This window comes from Trachurus japonicus, chromosome 15 (genome assembly GCF_045865225.1).
Source record: "Trachurus japonicus isolate A0001 chromosome 15, Traja_1.0".
Lineage (NCBI taxonomy): Eukaryota > Metazoa > Chordata > Actinopteri > Carangiformes > Carangidae > Trachurus > Trachurus japonicus.
Window position 1 is genome coordinate 29,286,458 of NC_140921.1, and position 23,191 is coordinate 29,309,648.

A 23,191-nucleotide genomic window follows, 5' to 3' on the forward strand; every position below is an offset into this window, starting at 1 on the left:
CTACTGACAAAATCTCTCCCAAACTGGAAATAAAAATATTGTCATTTAGAGCATTTATTTGCAGAAAATGGCAACAGGTCAAAAAAAAAAAAAAAAAATCTGGTGTTTTCAGACCTTGTATAATGCAAAGAAAACAAGTTCATATTCATTTTAAAACAACACAACACTACATTTTAAACTAGAGTTTAGAAATCAAAATTGGTGGAATAATCCCAATTTTTAATCACAACAGTGTTTTTTTTATTTATTTATAATCTTTCTTCCTCATTAAATATGATTGGGTTCAGGTGATCAGCTAAGTGAGGTGAGCTTGTGTTGGAGTTCAACAGACACTGGAACCGATGGCTGCCATACATGTAGAGAAGCTGATTTATTAAAGCAGAAGTAAGGTGAATGTTTGTGTTAATCTAAGTCTTAAATAGTTGTATCTTCCGACAGCAATCACTTCTATAGAGTGTTTGGTCTGAAACACGGGTCTGTCAGTCACTCTGCTCTGCTCTGAGCCCAGGAGAAAACTTTCCTTGTATCCTACAACCTTTATCCAATGAGGAGAGAGAACGGCATAAAGGGGCAGTCCTCTCTGTGTGTGCAGCCAAGGGATGTGTGTGAATGTGGTGACGTAGGGACGAGGACCAATAGATCCATGACGAGGGCGGGGGCTGCTAACTCCATCGGCTGACAAGAAGTTAGACAAAACCACCAGATCGCTTACTTCTGCTTTAAGAACATTTTCCAGAGCTGGTATATATATATACGTAGATGTTGAGGATGTTGGAATCAAACAGACCTAAGACATCACCTGGTTCACTTTTATCAATCTGACATCAAATCAATTAGCCTAAAATATGTAATAATGACTAGATAACTTGATAGATAATTTATGAATAAGGGGTGGGAGTAAATAAGTTTTACTTCTTCTCACTCCTTTTCGGATATGAAAAAAACAAACAAACAAACAAAAAAAATCTAATTACCTTTATTTTCAATTATTTTATTTTATTTTGTTCATATGTTGTCTTTGGAAAGTTTTTATTTGTTATGTCTGTCCATTTCTGTATTATGTTTTATTTCTTTTAACATGTCCGAAATAAACTTAAACTAACTAACTAACTAACTAACTAAAATACACAATTATACAGTTTATTTCTATGTATTATACACTGCTTACATATTATAATTAGGGCCGGGACTCGATTAAAAAAATTAATCGAATTAATTAGAGGCTTTGTAATTAATTAATCACATATAAATATTTGACCTGAGAACAGTGAGAAGCTTTTTTTTTTCACATGGATTTTAGTATACCATTAAGCATTCAAGGTGGTACTTAACCAAGACCAACAGACTAGGGATGCAAATTATCGATTCATTCATTAATGGATATTTGATACACAGATTAAATGGTCTTTCCTGCCAATACACTATGATGATTACTGTAGTATTTAACTAGGCTACTTCAATCACAGTAGCATAAACTGATTTGTTGAACTCAGCCTGATGTAAACATTAATAAAACTCAGTAACCAATCACACAGCAGCTCCATGTTGTCCCTGTGTGATGTTCAGGGACAGGTCAGGACAGTCTGAAGACAGAGCTCTGAGGGTGAAGTCCTATCATAATGAGATGAGCTGCACCTGTGACAGTGACAGGTCATAGATATAGCGCTGCAGCTGAGCAATTTAGCGTACACCCGTGTCTGTGTATCTATGTGCAGGCAGAGATCAGAGATGGTGTTTTAAATAACCATGCTAGCATTTCACCAGCTCTCATCTCTGCCAGTCAGCCTCTCAAACTGCCGCCTCTCTCGCGTGCGGGCGCACCGCACGTAGACACACGTGAGAAAAAAAAATTGAAAAAAAAAAAAAAAATTTTAATAAGTGCGATTAAAATGCGTTAATTTTTTTAACGCGTTAATTTTTGTGTAATTAATTAATCGTAATTAATGCGTTAAAGTCCCGGCCCTAATTATAATATACTCAATAACTTATTCCATATCATCTGCCCTTCAACCTTACACACTGCCTCATGGCTGCATCACATGATCTAGAGATCTACAATCTCACCTAAAGGAAAGATCCAGCTTTGATAAACGGTCACTAGAGTTGTTTAGTTCACTCACAGCCACACACACACACACACACACACACACACACACACACACACACACACACACACACACACACACACACACACACACACACACACACACACACACTAACATAATGACCTGATCCTCATTCTGATTGAGACCCTGCACCACAGTGTCCTCCCTCCCACACCGGCAGCACCACATGGTCCCAGACCAGTTCTCCAACATGTGATCCAGTCCTCCATCTCAGATCACAGTGTCCGTCTCCTTATGATGTTACACACTGGATGAGCTCTGCTGTGGATTCATTATTCATCTCTTAAATTAAACATAGACAGGGATTTCCACAGAACTCACAGGACTCTCATGATAACCTCATTATGTGTGTGTGTTTCAGTGAAGAATACAGCACCCTGTTATTAATTTCAATGACACATAACATTGTGTTGGCCTTGGTGTTTGGCTTCCTTTACCAGTTCTTTTATTGTGAGCTTGGTTGAAGCTCTGTTAAAGCTCTGATATAAGGAACATAGATAAACAGTAGGTGCGTTTCCATCAGCTGTTCAGATGCATCGAGATGTATCGCATCGGAAAATACGCTCGCTATGGCCGGGTTTTGGTTGATTCGAATGGGATGGAAACAGCTGTATGCGAATCAAGTGTGACGTAGCCACTTTCACCCCATCTGCTCCCGTGTTTGCAGTTCACTCACAAGACAACATCAGGGTTTCCGCTGTCACACAACAATTAATTAATTGTGGCGCATTGCCACGGCAAAATAAAAGCCCCCACACACCTTCATAGCCCACTGCACAGTTCTTCATAGTTCCTCCTCAGTAAAAACCAAACTTATCAACCAGCGCGTCCAGAGTTTATCATTAATAAAGTCTGGGGCGGCGCAACTCTCTCTCTCTCTCCCACACACACACACACACACACACGGGTCGCGTTATGACGGTAATAAACATATGCGCTAAATCGCGCTAATGATCAAATCAGACCGCCCGCCCGTCCGTCCGTCCGGCGGGGGGGGGGGGGGGTGCAAAGTCCGTAGATGGAAACACACACAATTCGGATTTCTTTTAATGCACATTTCCCAGTAATTCGAATCACTTTGGATGGAAACATGGCTACTGAATCAACTCTCCAACATCTCATCTCACCCTAATAACAGCAATGAATATCAATGACCTGACAGTCTCAAAGCAACAAGTATTATTATATAGTATTATTATTATTATTATTATTATACTAATTATAAGTATTATTACTCTGTTTGCTGCTCCATACACAAGGTTCAGAAACAGCTATGGCAGCAAAGGATTCATTTAGGCAGAGGGATAAGTGGGAAATGATGTTAACAAGCAGTGTTAATCATGTATTGTTAATCTGAAACTAATTATCCACTGACAAATCTTCAGTTAGATAATATACACACTCAACTGTTGTTACTTCAGCACACAGGTAATCCAAAGGAGTGTACTGCTTATCAAACTGGTCGTCATCCCATTACAACAATTTCTTGCTTCATTCTCTCTTTTTTTGAGTGATGCAATTCACCTGATCACAAAGTCAACACATGGTGCTGGTTTAAAGCAGTAAACTAAAAAGCAAACTAGGACTTCAATACACTGAGTTGATTATGTTTCTGGTTGTGTTCTCTGTTGTTCAGTGGAATTTAATAACAGTAATGATTCAGCTGTTGTGTTTGAGGCCTAGCTACAGAACCAACCCAGTCAGAGTGCTACTGTGCTTCTCTCTGAAGAGAAAGTTAAATGCATTGTAACACTTCGATTTAAAGGTATAATCTGTAGGAATTCCCCCCATCTAGCGGTGCGGTTGCATATCTGAACATATTCTTGATGTTGCATTCACGTGAAATGGGGCAGACGTCAGACAGACAACAGACTGCATGTAACAGGATAAACAAGCGTCTATGTAAACAGGTGACAATATGTTGTCATGGTGATGTGGTATTGTTTTACCGTCTTTCTCTGGTGGAGTAAAATGACATCTGGTTGGTTTGCCAACGGCCGTCTGCCTGACTGCACCTGAATGCAACACCAGTGCCTCCTCTTCCTCACACTACACAGTGGTGACAGTTTTAACAGGCCGAGCCCACAGCTCCGCTCAGTCTCCGTGGTTACCTACGGTCATGCTGCCACTCATGGCGATGCAACATGGCCGCCTCGGTTCGGTGCGTCGCCCACTTATGTATTTGTAACGACTTGTAACAACTCATTCTAAGGAACCAGAAAGCTTTCATTTGTATGCAGCTGTGATTGGACTTCAGTGAAATACGTATTTATGAAAGACATATTTGATTTTTGCTAATAAAAAGCCAAATAAGTTACACACTGGGGCTTTAAGTGAAAATAAAATTCATTTTCAAAGATGGAACTGAGAGTCCACTGGGCAGGGCCTGGTTAGAGCAACTCAAAACCCTCAACTGTCCAACATAGTCCAATCCTCAGTCAACTTCTTGGTCGTAAAGTTCAAAACCAAAAACGAATTTAAATGCAAAACAATAACACAGAAACAGAAAGAAAAGATGGCAATGACTGTTGAGTGAAGAGTTGTGTATTGTGTTCATCTATCAGACTCAGTGGACACTGTGCCTAATTTGAAGGAATCCCTTTGGCGACCTCTTAAGATACTGCATTCACAGGGTCAAAGTCATGCTCACTGAGGCTGACCTTGACCCCCAAAACCGAGTCTGTCCATCCTTGAATCCAGGTTGACATCTGCGCCAAATCTCCAAGCTTTTATGAGATTTTACATTTACAACAAGACGGTCGGACAGGCGACCCAAAAACGATTTACCTCCAGCTGACTGAACACCACGCTGACATGCTGACATTAGCATTCAGCTCGTGGCTGTAGATCTTTAGCTTGGTTAACGCCTCTGGTGACAGATTATATGATTGAACACATGCACATGTGATAATGTAAAAGTCATTAAATTTAATTGGAGATTTTGATCAATGATTCTGAGATAAACAGATTCAGTTTCTGGTATTAGAGCAACTGAACCTCAACCCAGTCTAGATCCTTGTTTAAAATTCTGGCCCAGGCTCTGATCTTCTCAGATATACAGAACAAACACAATCACACTTCACTTCACTTCCTCTTTTAAATTGTCCTCGTTCACAGTTGACAGTAAACACCTTGTCCGGAGTTATACTACAACCATCATATCAGTGTTGTGCTGTGTCTCCAGGTTAAGCTACAGTATATGACAGGTCACTCTACATGATGAATGTATACGAGTTCACTTCAGTCTGTAATTTTATCTTTGTTTTTTTTTGTTTGTTGTAAAGTGTCATTTTTATACTTTTATATCTCGTATTCAGGTTACACAGTATCCATGGAGCAAGTCAGACTATGCTCATAGTTTAAATAAAGATCTGTAAATTTGATATATTATCGTGCATCCACTCAGAGAGAGTAAGTAACCTTATTGATTTACAGATTGAATATGTTTATTTGTTCATTTTTATTAATAGTGTCTTTAGATAATTTAAAATGGAAATATTAGATCCCGTACAGATGAGTACCTGACTCTGAGTAGCACAGCACTGCTGCAGCAAACTGTGCTGAGCTTCAAGTCTTCAAGTGTTCAGCAAATCTACATTTGAACAAACCTTTATATTAATGTAAACCAGCCACTCAGCACCTGTACGTCAGCTCCACACCACAGGGAGCACAGATCAATCAGCTTATCAAGGTCACCATCCACAGCATGTTAGAGCTCCATCCACAGGTCTCTATCATAGCCTGTAACAGAACGGCCGTAGCACCGTGACGTCACCCATTGGTTTGGGGGAGTCTGTTTTGTGTCTCTACTACGGGGGTTTGAGCTGCGCCATGTTGGATTCTACTTGCCATATTTGGAGCGGTGCGGCCGTTGGCCGGCCGAGAGCCCGCCCACTGGCCTCGTAGCAGCGGTCTCCGGACCTGTCACTCAACGGTTCTGCGCCCTAATTGGCCAGAACTTTAAACCTAATAATAGTAAAACGGTAGAGTTTTAAAAAAATTCACCCCCCTCAGAGTGTGTGCGGGGGTAGAAACTATCGATTGAGACCAAAAAAATAAAATGTACCAGGCTGTAAATATGTTTTTTTAAGCTGTAAAATCGGCTATTTTAACATGGGGCTCAATTGGAGTTGCTCCCTTCTGGAGCCAGCCCCCAGAGGAAGCCGGGGGGATTGCAGCTTTTTGAATGCGGAAGTGAGCTTCACTTCTCAGACCCACAACTGCCCCCTTGGTCTCTATGTGTCGTCATGACAGCACTCAAGTCTTTCAAATCTAGTCTCTTAAAATACTGGTTCTCTTCAAATTTCCTCAAATTAAACAGTGACAAAACTGACTGGCCTCTCAGCCTCCTCATTGGTACAAAATCAAGATATCAAGATTGCTTTCTCTCTTTGATGTGCTGTATGTGGTTGGGTGTAAATGATTAGCCTGCTAGTCTGTTGATAATCAATTAATTTAAAATCATTTTCTGAACTTACATTTGCTGCTTTTGCTCATCTGATGTGATGGTAACAACCAAAATGATGTAAAACCTAAAGCTGGAGTAGATTAGTGGTGGTGATGATCACAATTTTGCAGTAATCAACTGATTAATAGATAATAAAAACAATTAATAATAACTGTGTGAGTCTTTGTACCACTCGACTGAGTCATCTTTACAGTTGTAGTGTGTCTGCATCAGTATTTCCAGAGTAAAAGTCAAGTCTTACACAACTTTTGATTCATCATTCATAAAAATGGTTTGTGTTTGATTCAGAATTTTTAAGTTCTAGGAAATTTTCAAAGTTGTGAATTTGACATCCTCACAGTCTGAGACACTGGATACATTACAGAATCACTGAAGTCTGTCCCGTGACTAAAATTCTGTCATTACAGTAAATATGTTCCCTACCAGAAATGGCAGCCATCTTGAAATGTTGAAATGTGACGTAGCTGATGGGATTCTTTCGAATAAATTAAAGATTGCTGCAGTCGCAGACAATGATACAGAGACGGTGCTGATGCAAATAAATTAGTCAACAGACAGGAGAGCTGTGAACAGGTGATGGTACAGGAGAGAAGAAGAGGAGAAGAGGCAAAGGGGTCAATGCTACAGGGAGACACGCTGGAATGAAACCAAAATGGAGGGAGAGAGGGATAAGAGAGGGAGGAAAGAATGAAGGGGTGGGTGAGAGAGAGAGAGAGAGAGAGAGAGAGAGAGAGGAGAGATGGGGCGGGGGTACAGAGAGAGGGGAGGTTGTTTGTCTGACTGGAGGTGTGATGCTCTCACACGGGCTGACCCAGATGCAGCTGAATTAGACACAGTGCTGTGTGAAGAGGTGTGTGTGTGTGTGTGTGTGTGTGTGTGTGTGTGTGTGTGTGTGTGTGTGTAGGTATGAGAGTGCCAGAGCTTCAGGTAAATAATCTGTTAGTGAGGGTCACACAGATCCAAAGGCTCTGCAGCGCTGTGACACTTTAACAGAGTGTGGTGGAACCGCTTTTATTTTTCAGTGTGGGATCTCATTATGTTTCATAATGGCCAAAAGGCGCCATAGTAAACTGTAGGGCTGGGACGATATGCTTTTCTCCCGATTCGATTCTTCTACGATTTTTTGGATGGCGATTTGATTTAAATTGCGATTCTACGATATTTCAGATTCTCTCGATTTTTAGTCTTTAGCATTTTTAACATTTATCTGCACACAAATACTGTAGGAGCCTATAAATGAACATACTCCATTATAAAGTGAACTTAAGCCCTTTTCAAACCCTGTACTCTCTGTATGTAAAAAAGGCGAACAAATGAACATTGCACATAAAAAAAAAAAAAGAAATCGATTTTTGAAAAAAAAAAATCGATTTAAAAATCGTCAAAAAAGATATTGCGATATTTATGTGAATCGATTTTTTCTCCCACCCCTAGTAAACTGGGATCCAGTCTACCAGAGGATAACATGCATATTATTTATTCTAGTTGTTGATGATATTATCATCGTATGAGTGCTTGTGACTGGATAGTGTTTAAAGCTCCGTTTCTTTTATTGTCTTTCTTTGTGCATAGTTGACATATTCTAACGTGGGTATGGATGTTGATTGTTCACACATCCAGCAGCAGACACTACGCAGCATGAGTATTCTTCTGGAGCGACAATGAGTTGAAAGCGGCTCCTGCTGTGGCTGGAAACACTGAGAACAATAAGCTGCTGCTCAAACGCTCAACGGAGCTCGTTACAATGGTCCGTCTCCATCTCGACATGCAACCACCACAGTCACGTTGCACAAAGACGTTTGACCGGTGCTCATTTGAAAATTTTACAGAAAAGGAAAGTCTCTGTCAACACGGCAGACTGTACACACAACAGCCAATGGGGAAACTCCAATTCACCTGACGAGCAGCGGACCAATGCTAGGGCTATACTATGATCATTCAGCCAGTCAGTCAGACATTCTGTCAGTGCTGCAGCTATTGAAGATTCACACCTTGTTTGGCCTCATCATTGTTCCTTTTGTCTGTCTGTCTGTGACGTGTTCAAGCTGCAGCTGTACTTTCTGTTTCATTACTGTGTGTCTTCTTTACTGGTCACTGCTACTTGTCTTCAGCCAGAGAACTCCAGTCATGAGAAGTAGTAAACTCAAGTGCACGGCCATTAGGGATGGCTACCGAATTCACTACCCCCATATATAAAGCTCTGGAAAAAAAATAAGAGACCACTTTCACAGATGTTTCTTAAAGCATCTCTACATGTATGACAGTCATTCTTTTCTTTTCTTTTCTTTTTTAAACACCATCACAAACACAACTTATTCTACTGAATGAGACACTGATGAGGTCATCACCTGAACCACATCTGGTTTTATAGGAAGATTATAAAAACCACTGCTGGAATTAAACATTGACATTATCCCACAAAAACTGATTTATAAACTCTTCCTGAGTTAAAATATTCTATATGAACATGTTTTCTTTAAATTATTATTATTCAAGGTCTGAAAAGACTTGATGTTTTTTGTTATTTAGACTAGTTAATCATTTTCAGCCAATAAAAGCTCTAAATGACAATATTTTTATTTAAATTTTGGGAGAAATGTTGTCAGTATAAATGTTTAAATTTAATTTTACTCAAACACATACCTATAAATAGTAAAACCAGAGAAACTGATCATTTTGGGAGTGGTCTCTTAATTTTTTCCAGAGCTGTATATATTCCCCTGTGACCTGTTTATTTTTATTTTGAGCTACATAATTTAACTGTAATGAGCTTTATGCGTAAACGTGTGCATGTAAACGTGTGTGGTGTTTGTAATACTGTCTGTTGTGTATTAGGTTCAAAATGTGAGAAAACTCAATAAAGAGAGTTGAAAAAAAATTATTAAAAAAACAACAACTAATAATCAAAATAAAATTTGGTCCATTCAGTTTTAACAATGGATCAAGCTACTTAACTGTACCATGTGTAACATGGAGGGAGTCACGTGTCACACTGCGATGAGTCTGCATATATGAATGAGTGTCTGTGGTGACACTGCTGAAAAAGAGGGAACTTCTCTACAGATCAACGACTTCTTCTCCACCCTACACTTCCTGTTCATGAGGACAACTGTCAGAGGTACACACCCTGGGATCAGATACACACACACACACACTGTAACATACGTTCTGCTGACATGAAGGCCTGGTCTTATTTCTTCTGCTTGATTTTTAATAGTTTGGGTCAGTCACTGACTTAAAGACATTGTACAACTTTGATGTAAATTTAAAATTAATAACAATAATATAATAACAAATACAATTAGTCCAACTATGTTTTTATTTCAACAAATATCTATAATGAAAACCATTCATCATTATGATTGTTGTAGTTGTGGTAGTGGTGATTAAGATAAAGAAGACCTTTAGTGCCCGTGTACGGAAATTTGTGTTGCCATGCAGCTGCACAACCCATTTCCTCCTGACACAACTCAAACACTCATAAAAAACAGTGATGTCTGTCATTGAGTGAAGGACTCCAACACTGGGCTCCATTCCTCTGCTCAGTTTCCCTCCACTACTGTGGACACTCTCCCCACTCTAACCAGCTAATTAATTAACCTGTCAATCACACATGAAAGGCTCCTCCCAGAGCGGTGGTCTGCTTGACAGAAATGTCACCAGTAGCCTGTTAGCAGCACATACACATGACCACATGAAGGTAGGAGAGAAACTCTCAGACTATAGCTGGGTTTACATGGAGCCAAATATTCCAATTAGAATCGGTTTTGATGTCCAAACCGAATGAAAATGAATGAAAATACCGATCTGAAGTAAAATTTTACCGGTGTAAACAGTGCAACTGAATGTTGTCTGGTTACATTCTCTCTGTGCATGCTCCACGGCAACATAGATGAGTAGTGATGTTTCTTCACTTACTACTGTGCTGATCAGACCATAGATCTCCATCTTTGATCAGTTGTGGGATGTTTTGATTTCTAGAGTTCTCAACAAACCTGAAAATTAAAATCCGACTGGACCAGACTCACGGGTGTTGAAGCCCGAACTCAACGCGGCTCACTAGCATTAGTTCTCTGCCCGACACCAGCCGGACTTGGACCAAAAAAAGAGAAAAAATGACCCGAGTCATTTCTATATCATTTCAGCCCAACCCCGGCGTCCAAACCAGCGCGTCCTATCGGGTTGTTAGGGTCAAGAACACTAAGCGCAGTGGCACTGTAACACCATCTAAACAGTTAACCCGAAAGACTCATTCATAATGAATTCAATCAGAAAGAGGGAAAAGTGTCCATGTAAACCCACCTTATAACAGCTAGCAACAGCAAGTGCCTAACGTTAGACTACAGCTACTACATCTAGGTACGACAACTGCCATGATCCCCTACTGCTGTGATAATGTATGCAGACAGATGTCAGATGCGGCAACAAAGTGAAAATACATATCAGAACCTGACACATTTCAGACGAACCCATAGCACCACTCCAGCTAATGGCACAGAAATTGCAGCTCTATGTGATTGACAAAATGGGCCTCTTTTATTAAAGAAGTTCTGGTAAAGCGTTGGGTGACTCAGGAGGCCAAGGTCTCCACAGACTGTGAGCAGACACTCTCTGTGATTATTGTTTGGTTATTGTTTTCCTTCAGCCTGGACTTAATTTTAGAGATGCCACCAGATCTCAGTCACAAATGAGTTTACTGACCTGGGCTCTAATAAACCACATTTTTCTCTCATTTCAGTTGCAAAGTCTTTTCAGCTGCTGCTTTGTAGTAAAACACAGCATCATGCCTTGGCGATAAATGAATGATGAGGAGCAAGGTCCTGAACAGCTGAAATGAGATTGGAAGATTTCAGTCATTCATACTGAGAGATGTGATCAGTTCAGAGGAAAGGAGCATCATGCTTCCTATCTTCTCTCCTTTGTAGGGCCTTGTCCACACCAGCCCGGGTTATTTTGCAACCGTGAACATGTGTTCCTGGTTTTACTGTTCTGTCCACAAGCAACCATGCTTTTGTTAAAGGGATAGTTCACTCAAAATTGAAATTTCACTCATTATCTACTCACCCTCATGTCGACTAAGGGTTGGGAGAAGTTTTAGAGATATCCGTGGCTTCTCTGAGTTACAGGGGGTCTCCGTGCCGCACTGCATGTCCATATGACGGTTGCGAATGGGCCTCACTTTTCTTCGTCCAAAAAGACACACCAAAAAACATCCAAATACCTCCATGCTGCTCGTCTGTCATGTCCCTCTTGTATTGAAGCCCCGACATGAGAAATTGTTCTGAAAAAAATTAAATAAGTCTATTTTTTAAGCTTGTTTGTAGCGGAAGCTCCCAGTGTTGCTCTGCCGGAATCTTGCGCGATTTGTGGAGCCGTGAACTGGGTGTCAGTGCAAATCGCACGAGACAGGCAGAGCAGTGAACTGAGACACTGGGAGCTTCCGCTACAAACAAGTTTAAAATATAGACTTATTTAATTTTTTTGGAACAATTTCTCATGTTGGGGCTTCAATACAAGAGGGACATTGAGTCTGGAGTCTGACCCCCTGTAACTCAGAGAAGGAACGGAGGACTCTGAAAATTAGTCCACATGAGGGGGGGTACATAATGAGTGAAATTTCAATTTTGAGTGAACTATCACTTTAACACTGAAACCGAAATCCAGGGTGAAGTTTTCGGGCGATTCAGGTTTCAGCGGTTGCGTGTGCGCGATTATTTCCATTGTTTACGTCAGAGCTGAGTGCGTGCTGATGTAAATATTTACACACGCTCAACTCCTCTACGCACCTCTACGTAGAAGTTGTTAGCTAGAGTTAACGTTAGCTTGCTAGCTAACGTTAGCTTGCTAGCTAAAATGGACGTGACAAAGTTGCAGTTGTTTATTGGCATGCTGTCAGCTGTAGTCGGTTGTCATATCCAGTTGCCATTGTTGCAAGTGTTTTGCTTTTGGTGCTTTCCCTTTCAGGTATTAAAGCATTTTGACTGGTTAAAACCACCTTCCCATTTTACCTTACATGGCCACTTACTGCTGTGGCTATGTATTACATGTACATTGCATCACTTGGTAGCCTAGTGGATTTTACGTATTTTTATTACACCACTCGGTCGGACGCAGAATTTTATTCAACAAAACTTTGGTTGCAACATAACCCTGACTGGTGTGGACACGGCCTAGGATCTAATGGAACTGGCCTCAGACCATCCACTCTCCACCTGCTCTGATTCATCACCTCCTTTTGTTCTAGTCTTCACTCACACACCTCAACCATGGACAACCTCCCGCTTCAACATCTCCCTCCCTCCTCTCCCCTCCATCGCTGCCAACGCCGTCCTCACTTGCTCCCACTTTGCGTCTTCAGAGCCCCCCCTCCCCTCCTACTCGGCTATCTCCCCCCTTCCTTCCACTCTTGTCTCTTTTTGTCTCATTCAGCGCCGAGTCCTGAGGCTTCTTCAGCATAAAGTGCTCCGTCTGTGCCCCCTCCCCTCCCCCATCTGTGGCGTGCAGAGAGAAGGGGACCCACCGACGAGCTTTAAGTTATGTAATGAGATCATCTGGAGACTAATGCTGTATAGCAGATATACTGAGCAGCCATTAGTGGCTTCTCTATAGCATGACCATTTGTCTGGCTGGTACAAGTCCTTTATCTTTGTCACAGATGGATGATGGAGCGACTCGGTGGCATTAAACCTGTACATAATAGCTGCGGCAACATGTGTTTGCCCATATGGGTAATCTCATCTCTGCTATAGTGCTTTTGTCCTGCATGAGTCCGGCTTTTACCTTCACATGTGGATGGACGGATGAGGTTAAAAGGATGGTGGAGGACATAAGGACAGATGGAGGATGAGGAGAAATGAGGAGAGGTGCGGGACATCCACGTGTCCGTCCACAGGGATGTCACGGACAGCTCAGGAGGTCTCGTGTAGACCGCTGGCTCCTTCTAAAAACTCATGGCAGTTTCCATGTTGTCCAGTCTCCAAAGGAATGTTGAGCTTCAAAACCACCTCAGACTCTGGACCACTAGTTTAACTATTCTTTTTGTTTTATTTAGTTTATTTAAAAAGTCAACTCTGGGACAGCATGTCTTAAAAGATGCTGCTTTTATCTGTAAGAATCAAAGCGATAGTTCACCCAAAATTCAAATTGCACTCATTATCTACTCCCCCTCATGTGGACTAAGGGCTGGGAGAAGTTTCAGAGCCCTCGGTGGCTTCTCTGAGTTACAGGGGGTCTCGGCGTAGCAGTGCATGTCCATATGACGGTTGCAAATGGATACCACTTTTCTTCGTAACAAAAAGACACACCAAAAAACATCCAAATACCTCCATGCTGCTCGTATGTAATGTCCGTCTTGTATTGAAGCCCCGAAATGAGAAATTGTTCCGAAAAAAATGAAATAAGTCTATATTTCAAGCTTGTTTGTAGCGGAAGCTCCTCTTCCTGGTCCGTCCAAATCTTGCGAAGTTTGTTATGAAGAAAAGTGGTATCCATTTGCAACAGTTATATGGACATGCACTGCTACACCGAGACCCCCTGTAACTCAGAGAAGCCACAGAGGACTCTGAAACTTCTCCCAGCCCTTAGTTCACATGAGGGTGAGTAGATAATGAGTGAAATTTGAATTTTGGGTGAACTATCCCTTTAAAGTAAGAAACAAAGGCCGCCTCAGGCCTCTTGCCTCCTGTCTCTTATGTTCTGATATTTCCCTCAAACATTAACCTGAAAAACTACTCATGACATCACAAACTAACTCCATCAACTGAGGAATACTACTGAAAACTCCAGATAAAGGGGAGGAGATAGAAATGCAGAAATGTTTATAGAAAGCAGAATGAATATCTTTATCCCCAGATATTATACTTCACACCCATTCAGTTATACACAAATATAAAATCTAGGCAATTAACTGCATCAATTATTTTCATTATTCATTACAAGTTGCTCAGTGTCAGTGACACAAAGAAAAGACTCGGATGATGAATGACTTCACCGCTTCATCAATTATTCATCGCTACCCCTCCAAAATTCTACTTTTACCCCTGCAGCACCAGCTCCATCCTGCAGCCACAGGCCTGCAGCTGCCCAGACAGCCCATAACACCCACGTTTTCTGATGGATCCTCATACACAAGATAGAGATCAGGAAAAAAAAAATCCATCAACAGCAGCATCCAGAAGCATCTCTGAACCTCCGTCCTCCAGACATCTCACAAGAAGCGACCCAGATAAGATCCTCAGTCATGCAGCCTTGTATCTGAACTGCACATCACTCATCACCTCTTTTTCTCTCTCAAGTAGAACTGACACACATGAAGAGGGAGCGCCTTTCATGGTTATTTACTTCGCGAAAGCTGCAAAGGCTTCACGTGACGCAGCGCCACAGCTGGAGCATTTCAAACACATGTGAACTGCACAAGAAGAGGAACTTTGGTCTGAACAGCCTCTAATTATTTATCAGCAAGGTTGATAATGATGACACGACTGATTAAAGACGACTCATCCTGCTCAGTGTTAACAGCTGAGAGGAACAAGTTTATTAAAGGGATAGTTCACCCAAAATTCTAATTTCACTCATTATCTACTCACCCTCATGTCGACTAAGAGCTGTGAGAATTTTCAGAGTCCTCCGTTCCTTCTCTGAGTTACGGGGGGTCCGCGCAGCAGTATTTGTCCATATAATGGTTGTGAATGGATACCAACTTTCTTTGTCTAAAAAGACACACCAAAAAACATCCAAATACCTCCATGCTCATCTGTAATGTCCCTCTGGTATTGAAGCCCCGACATGAGAAATTGTTCCGCCGGTATTTGCACTGACACAGGAAGAGCAGTGAACTGAGACACTGGGAGCTTCCGCTACAAACAAGCTTAAAATATAGACTTATTTAATTTTTTTCAGAACAATTTCTCATGTCGGGGCTTCAATACCAGAGGGACATTACAGACGAGCACTATGGAGGTATTTGGATGTTTTTTGGTGTGTCTTTTTGGACGAAGAAAGTTGGTATCCATTGACAACCATTATATGGACAAATACTGCTGTGCGGACCCCCCGTAACTCAGAGAAGGTTGTTTTATTTAGTTTATTTAAAAAGTTTACTCTGGGACAGCAGGTCTTAAAAGATGCTGCTTTTATCTGTAAGAATTAAAGGGATAGTTCACCCAAAATTGAAATTTCACTCATTATCGACTCCCCCTCATGTGGACTAAGGGCTGGGAGAAGTTTCAGAGCCCTCGGTGGCTTCTCTGAGTTACAGGGGGTCTCGACGTTGCAGTGCATGTCCATATAACGGTTGCAAATGGACACTGCTACACCGAGACCCCCTGTAACTCAGAGAAGCCACGGATAACTCTGAAACTTCTCCCAGCCTTTAGTCAACATCAGGGTGAGTAGTGAGTGAAATTTCAATTTTGGGTGAACTATCCCTTTAACATTGACAGTTTTAACAGAAGACACCGGGACAGACTGAGTTCAGAGCTGTTGTTCAACAGTTAGGAGGTGAAACGGTCATTGATTATGAACAGCTGATGACCTGGAAGTGTGAAAATGTTGACTGTTCATTCTGAGAGCTGCCCTCATCTGAATACACACAAACACCCGTCGACTCGGCTCTCCTCTAACAGGAAGTCATTTAAACATAGAATCTGTCAGTGATTCAACTCAGTGATACCTCCACTGTAGATCAGTTACAGATGTGGAGCTACAGGGAGGCCTGCTGCTGCTGCTGCTGCTGCTGCTGCTGCTGCTGCTGCTGCTGCTGCTGCTGCTGCTGTGGTTGTTGTTCACAGCAGAAGTGTGCTGACTCTGACGCTGCACTTCAGTCAGACATATAATCCTCACACACTGTGTAGCGTGGTAGCTCTGATCACTGATCAGCTTCTCTACTCCCTGTTTGTTCTGTATAACTGCCTCTGATCTTTACTGCTTTAAAGTCAGTGTTTATAATGTGATGCCTCCACCTCTCCTCTAGCACATCACCACAGCAGAGAGGATTCACATTCCATGGAACAGATGAAATAAATAAGAGTTGAAAAGCATAAATAAAGCAGTGACAGTGAAGTTTTCCCTACAGCCTGTTGTTGTTCCTGCCTCTAGCTCCACATGAAGCTGGTCTTCATCTGAGAATAGACCTGTTCTTCATGACCCTGGTCTTCCTCTGAGAATAGACCTGTTCTTCATGATCCTGGTCTTCCTCTGAGAATAGACCTGTTCTTCATGACCCTGGTCTTCCTCTGAGAATAGACCTGTTCTTCATGACCCTGGTCTTCCTCTGAGAATAGACCTGTTCTTCATGATCCTGGTCTTCCTCTGAGAATAGACCTGTTCTTCATGACCCTGGTCTTCATCTGAGAATAGACCTGTTCTTCATGATCCTGGTCTTCCTCTGAGAATAGACCTGTTCTTCATGATCCTGGTCTTCCTCTGAGAATAAAAATGTTCTTCATGATCCTGGTCTTCCTCTGAGAATAAAAATGTTCTTCATGATCCTGGTCTTCCTCTGACAATAAACCTGTTCTTCATGATCCTGGTCTTCCTCTGAGAATAAACCTGTTCTTCATGATCCTGGTCTTCCTCTGAGAATAAACCTGTTCTTCATGATCCTAGTCTTCCTCTGAGAATAAACCTGTTCTTCATGATCCTGGTCTTCCTCTGAGAATAAACCTGTTCTTCATGATCCTAGTCTTCCTCTGAGAATAAACCTGTTCTTCATGATCCTGGTCTTCCTCTGTGAATAAACCTGTTCTTCATGACCCAGGTCTTCCTCTGAGAATAGACCTGTTCTTCATGATCCTGGTCTTCCTCTGAGAATAAAAATGTTCTTCATGGAACAGGTTTATTCTCAGAGGAAGACCTCTGCGAATAAACCTGTTCTTCATGATCCTGGTCTTCCTCTGACAATAAAACGTTCTTCATGATCCTAGTCTTCCTCTGACAATAAACCTGTTCTTCATTATCCTGGTCTTCCTCTGTGAATAAACCTGTTCTTCATGATCCTGGTCTTCCTCTGTGAATAAACCTGTTCTTCATGATCCTGGTCTTCCTCTGTGAATAAATCTGTTCTTCATGACCCAGGTCTTCCTCTGAGTATAACCCTGTAACCTCCTCCATGCTGTCACACAGTGGGGTAGCCTATAGAGACGGCTGGACAGCCTCTTACCTGCTCTCTGCAACACGGACTGGAGCCCCACGACCAGACCCAGCACTACCCCCGCGAAGCACATCTGGAAGGCGAACAACTCCTTTCGCTTTCTCCGCCGGGCTTTGCTCCTCCGCCGGTTAAGCATCGTTCCTCCAACTCCGACGGCATCCGGCATCCCGTCGACCACCACGCGGGCCATGGCGCTCCTCTGGCGGCGAGCGTTGTGACGGAACCCCGGTGGTGGAGCTGCGGTGCGGTGGCAGGGAGAGACTGGAGCGGCTGGCGGAGATGCTGCTGTGAGGGGCTCAACTTAGTGGACGGGAGGATCCAACGGGCTCGTCGATAGGTCCGTCAAGTTACCCAGAGTGTTGAACATCACACTTCCGCTGCTAGATTTCAAAATAAGACTCACACTGTTAACATGTAGCGTACGGAGGAGTTTAACGCAAACATTTTATGACAGAACCCTTATTTCAAATGTTTTAGTGAAGACACTGGGTATCTTATACACAATAAGTCAAATGTTAAATCTTTTTTCATTGGCGTTTGATATGTGTAAAGCTTATAACAGGATATGAGAGGGTGGCAAATGCTATTAAAAATCCACTGGTGACAAAGACTTTCTGAACCTATAAAACAGTCACTGCCATGACAATAAAAGCCGGAGTTAATTTAACTGATCAGATATTAATTTGTGTTTTCAGAGTAATTCACACATGCTTTATACATCAGTTTGAATTGTTTTCAAAATATGGGATGCACAATATATTAGACATTAGAAAATATTTCTCAATATAAATTCAGTTTCATCATGCAGCATTTGTACAAAGGCCATGTTAGATTGTACAACTAAACAGTGAATGTTGATTGTTTTATAATTTAATGTTAAAGCAGATATCACCGGCACGCCGTTTCGGCTAATGCTGTGTTCAAGGCAGGCTTTTGAAACCGTAAGTTACAGCTTCAAGTCACAACTACGACTTGGTAGCGTTCCAGGTAACCCATGCTTTAAGTTGCATTTGTTTTAATTAAAACCTGCATGTGTAGTCTATTCAAATCCTCAAAGCTTCAATCTTATAATAACATCAATTATGCCTTGAAGCCTTGCAGTCATCTTAACATCTAACTCTAAAATCAAACATGAATTGATTCTATTCTCTGTCATGAAAGAAGAAGAGTGACGGTGGTGGTGAGTTGTCGATTTGTATCAGTTCAACTACAAGAGAAAATTAGGCTCCTGGGAAATAATAAAATGCTGCTATGAGTAGAAAAGTCTTCATTATCATTAAAAACAACAAGACTGATCTTTCACCTCTGAAACGTGCTGATTGGGTCAAAGGTCGCGGCCTCTGACCTCTAAAATGGATGCTTTTATTGTGAAAGCAGAGAGGTGAAAGAAGGAGAGCATCAGCAGTTGATATACGCTGATCTAGAGGTTGAGCCTGATGTGTTGATCTTCCTTTCACTCCTCCTCCACCTGGACTGTGCAATGATAATGATGATGATGATGATGATGATAATGATGATGGCATTGCAGGAAGGATTGAAGACCATACTGTGAAAGATAGAAAGCAGTGTGGCATTAGAGAATGAGCACCCAGATTACACCTACTGCCTCTTGGCCTGTGCTCATGTACACACACATACACACATTTCCTTCATGACGGATTGAGTATAATCCTGATCCTGACAGCCGTGATTCCAGACAATGACAGTGACATATCGAGCGTGCTGGATTAGGAGAAGAGAGGGATTTCACCCTCTGTCCTCTGGATAAAACCTCCAAACACACTGACTTGATGTTTTTACATCATCTCTACAAATGCTCTGTCATAGATACACTGTACTGTTGCTGCGTGGAGAAGAGGCTCATCTTGCATAAAGGAACAGATCAGGCTGCAGACCAGTGGCTCTGAGTCTACATGTCAAACAGGTCTACAGTTTAACAGCTGTCAGAGAAACAATCAACCAATCAGAGCTTTGTCAGCAGGATTAAGAGTGGGTGGGCTCATCCATTAAAACAGAGAAGTAGTGAGTGATTTGTATGAGACTGAGAATATTGATGCTTTGGCAAATTTGTTTTTTGAAAATTTCATGCCAATAAAGCTGTTGGAATAAATTGAATTGAGACAGCTGTCCAGGTTTGCATTTAAATTATAATTCTGTAACTTTTCTACATGAAAATATTCTAAAATTTGATGAGTTCTTACATTTTCCCAGATATTTCAATCTATTCTGAAACCAGAGAAAACTGCAATTTCTTTTTTGTTATGTTTCATTTTGTTTCAGTAATACTCTATGTCACATGTCAGTGATGTCATATCTTTTATGAAATGAAGATGAAAAAAGTTAGCAACACCAAAGAGAGCTCCAATGCAAAAATAGATTTATTTACATGGCGTTTTGAGAGCCTGTGCACTCGAAACGTCATATTGGAAAAATGCAAAGAACGTATTTGGTACATAAATTTGATTCGTCTTATGCACAGATTTTTATTCGATTTAGAGTCTTAGATGGAAACGCACTTTCACCGGCTTCACATTAATATTTTTAGACATCTTCAGGTACAGTAATTCATGGATGGAAACAGCTGATTTTATCATCAAAATGCAACCCTATCTTCGTAATATTATGACTTTCATCTCAAAATTTTCAGATTTCATTTTTTCTTTGCATGTGGTCCTAATACACTTATGAATCTGATGTGTGTCACTGTGGCTATGGGACTTCCGGGTGACTGGGGTAACTTCATTTCATCGTGTTTCAGACTAAAGTGTTAAAGCCAATGGCTCTTTTTAAATGATTTAACGTTGACTGCCTGAGTCAGTCAGTGAGCTCTAGATAAAAGCTGCAGTTGCCTGAATGACAGATTTCACAAATACATGACCTTTATATGAGAGTGATGCTCTGGCTGTAAACTCCTCGTTGACGTCTCATTTCATTGGATGAATTAAAAGGTTTGTTTGTCTCCAGGTTTGAACAGGAGACCACATGAAGAGAGAAGTCTTGATTTCACAGTGTCTCTCATTATACACTCTGCACACACTGCACGTGGGAACACACTGTGTTTGTAGTGTGATGTTACACCTGCCTTTGATGTGTTGTTAGTTGGGTATTGTCCTGTAAATCATTCCAGGACTCCATGTTTATTCCTTTCTGCATGCTCCATTGAAGCTGCTCCTCACCTCTTTTGATCATCAGGATTTAGTTGGATCACTAGAAAGGATTTTTCCTGACAGAAGATTGATTAGTGTGTTTGAAATTCATCGCAGGAGACACAGAAAACTGTCTCTCCTCACTGAGATTGCTCTGTTGTCTCTCTCTAGGATAAACTGAAGCCTAAAAGAAAATGTAACCTAAAATATAGAGAGCATCATTTCCTCGTTACCACAAAGCTGAACTTGCTGAACTGCATTCTTACTGGACAACAGAAACTCCTCTCCTCAGGTAGAGTAGGTCAGGATCAGAGGACAGTGACAGTAATTTACATAGCTACATTAACGTGTCTTACGTTAAGTCTTATCAAAGAAGGAATTACGGGACTGGTTGAACAGTTGAAGAGGATTCATTACAGCTTATTAAGGCTCCTGGAAGCTCTCAAACTACATTAAAGCTGCTTCATCCTTGACTCATGTTCATTTTAAACTACAGATGAACTAGAAACTGTCACTATAAACACAGCAGAAATAACCTCCTGCATGACTGTTCATGGACAATGGGCCTGCACAAGTCTTCTGCTATCAAAGGCAATCAGGCAGTTACACTTTAAATTTGTTATCCACGCTGTATTTAAAACTGGTTGTCAAGGCCAATCAGGGAGCAATGTGGTGGGTTTCCAAAGGTCTTAGGGTGTATTCGGATCTGTTCCGATTCAGGGGCCAAACCGATACAATTCTTTCATTTTTTTCTTTTGGGTTGTTAGTGGTCACATGGTTACAGCCCCAAGTGGTCCAAAGTTGTAAACAAATGCCATGCGCAAACCAGCTGTTCTGGAAGGAGGAGGAGGTTACCCGGGAAAAACAAAAAACATGAATAGAGGTCTCAAGGGGCATAAAAATTAAAATCTGACCTGGTCCAAACCGCGGTTGAAGCCCGGCTTGGACTGATCAGAGTCATTTCTGTATATTTTCGAACCCGAACAAGGCCAATAATTAAAAAAAGTAAGCAAACCCGCTTCATCCTAGGTATTTTCACCACGAACCAGCTCGTCCCGTCAGGCCAGCCCGAACCAGCGTGCCCAGTCATTGAGAACCATGGAGCATTAGCAGCGTGTTGGTTGCTGAGTCGAGTCAGTACGTTCTCACTGCAAATGAATGGAAATGAGCCGAGACCATCCCTTTCTTCTTGGCGATCTTAGCCAACTTGATTTATCCCACATCCGAGTGCGATTGCTGTGTTCCCAAACAAACCGATTTTTGGGGTTAAACTCTCCCTGTTTCGGAACAACTGCTCCACATGAACCAGGTGTGAATACATTCATTTCCACTATGTGGTACCGGCTCGACTCAACTTGGCACTATGGTACCAGGTACTATTCTAGAGAGCGTTTCCATTAAAGGATAGTACCGCCTTTAGAGTAGCCGGTCGTCATAGTGACAGGACTTAATAAAATAAAATGAAATTTAATGTAGACGTATCTGTTCAATTTAAAACATTTATTTATTGAAATGTGGTGGTATCTGTACATACAGAGCCGGGGCAGAGCTGCTGTTCTGTCCAGTAGCCTACACACCTGAAGCTTCACTTTACAAACTAATGTGGCTGATACAGTTGTAGAAAACCAACATTTATCTGTCAGAAGTAATTATACTACCAGCCAGCAGTAAATCTCCAGAGAGCTACAGGTAACTTCATCAGATTGTTTTCTCCCCAGGATGACGACGGAGGTTGACCGGCTGCTGCCTCTGAGATGACCCGCGGCCGCTGGTGACGACTCTCTGACCAATCAGTGGTCTGCAATGTTTACACGTCACATTTTAGTACTTAACCTGATTTGGAACCGCAGCCGAGCACGTACTAAAAAAGTACTAGCGGGTACCAGATTCCAGGTAGTACTTCTACGTAATGGAAACTGCAGTGAGTTTCGAGAGACAGTTTGATGATTTTAGTGAGCTTGGTGTTCATTCAGCATCAGGAAGCTTTAATTGCTGTGTCTTTGTTTATTCACAGCAGAAGGTGGTTTGGGAGGCAGCTTAGCAATTTAGTTGCTTCTGCTAACAGGAGCACAAAAATGCGTTAAAAATGCTAATTTCACGCATTTCTGTGAGATCAGGTTGTATTGAAATGCTATGCTCTTACTCATTCCCCTGTTATTTTACACCATAACCAAATATGTGCAGTAATAGCAATTCTCATCCAATATACAGTAAACATTCATTACTTTCGTGATATTAGGGCGCTAGCTAGCAGTTAGCAGTGTATGCATAGCATGCACACATGGACTATAGCCTACTATGC

The 23,191-nt window shown here is 41.6% G+C and overlaps 1 protein-coding gene across 1 annotated transcript in view; it reads right to left on the minus strand.

The window, feature by feature from the left end:
• Positions 1–18,074, minus strand: part of LOC146973900 (sodium/potassium/calcium exchanger 3-like) — a 118,255-nt gene extending 100,181 nt beyond the window's left edge. The window contains exon 1 of the mRNA XM_085800916.1: positions 17,753–18,074. Coding sequence (XP_085657042.1) covers positions 17,753–17,933 — 181 coding nt within the window. The 5' untranslated portion in view covers positions 17,934–18,074. The remainder of the gene's footprint in view (positions 1–17,752) is intronic.
• Between the last annotated feature and the right edge of the window lie 5,117 nt (positions 18,075–23,191).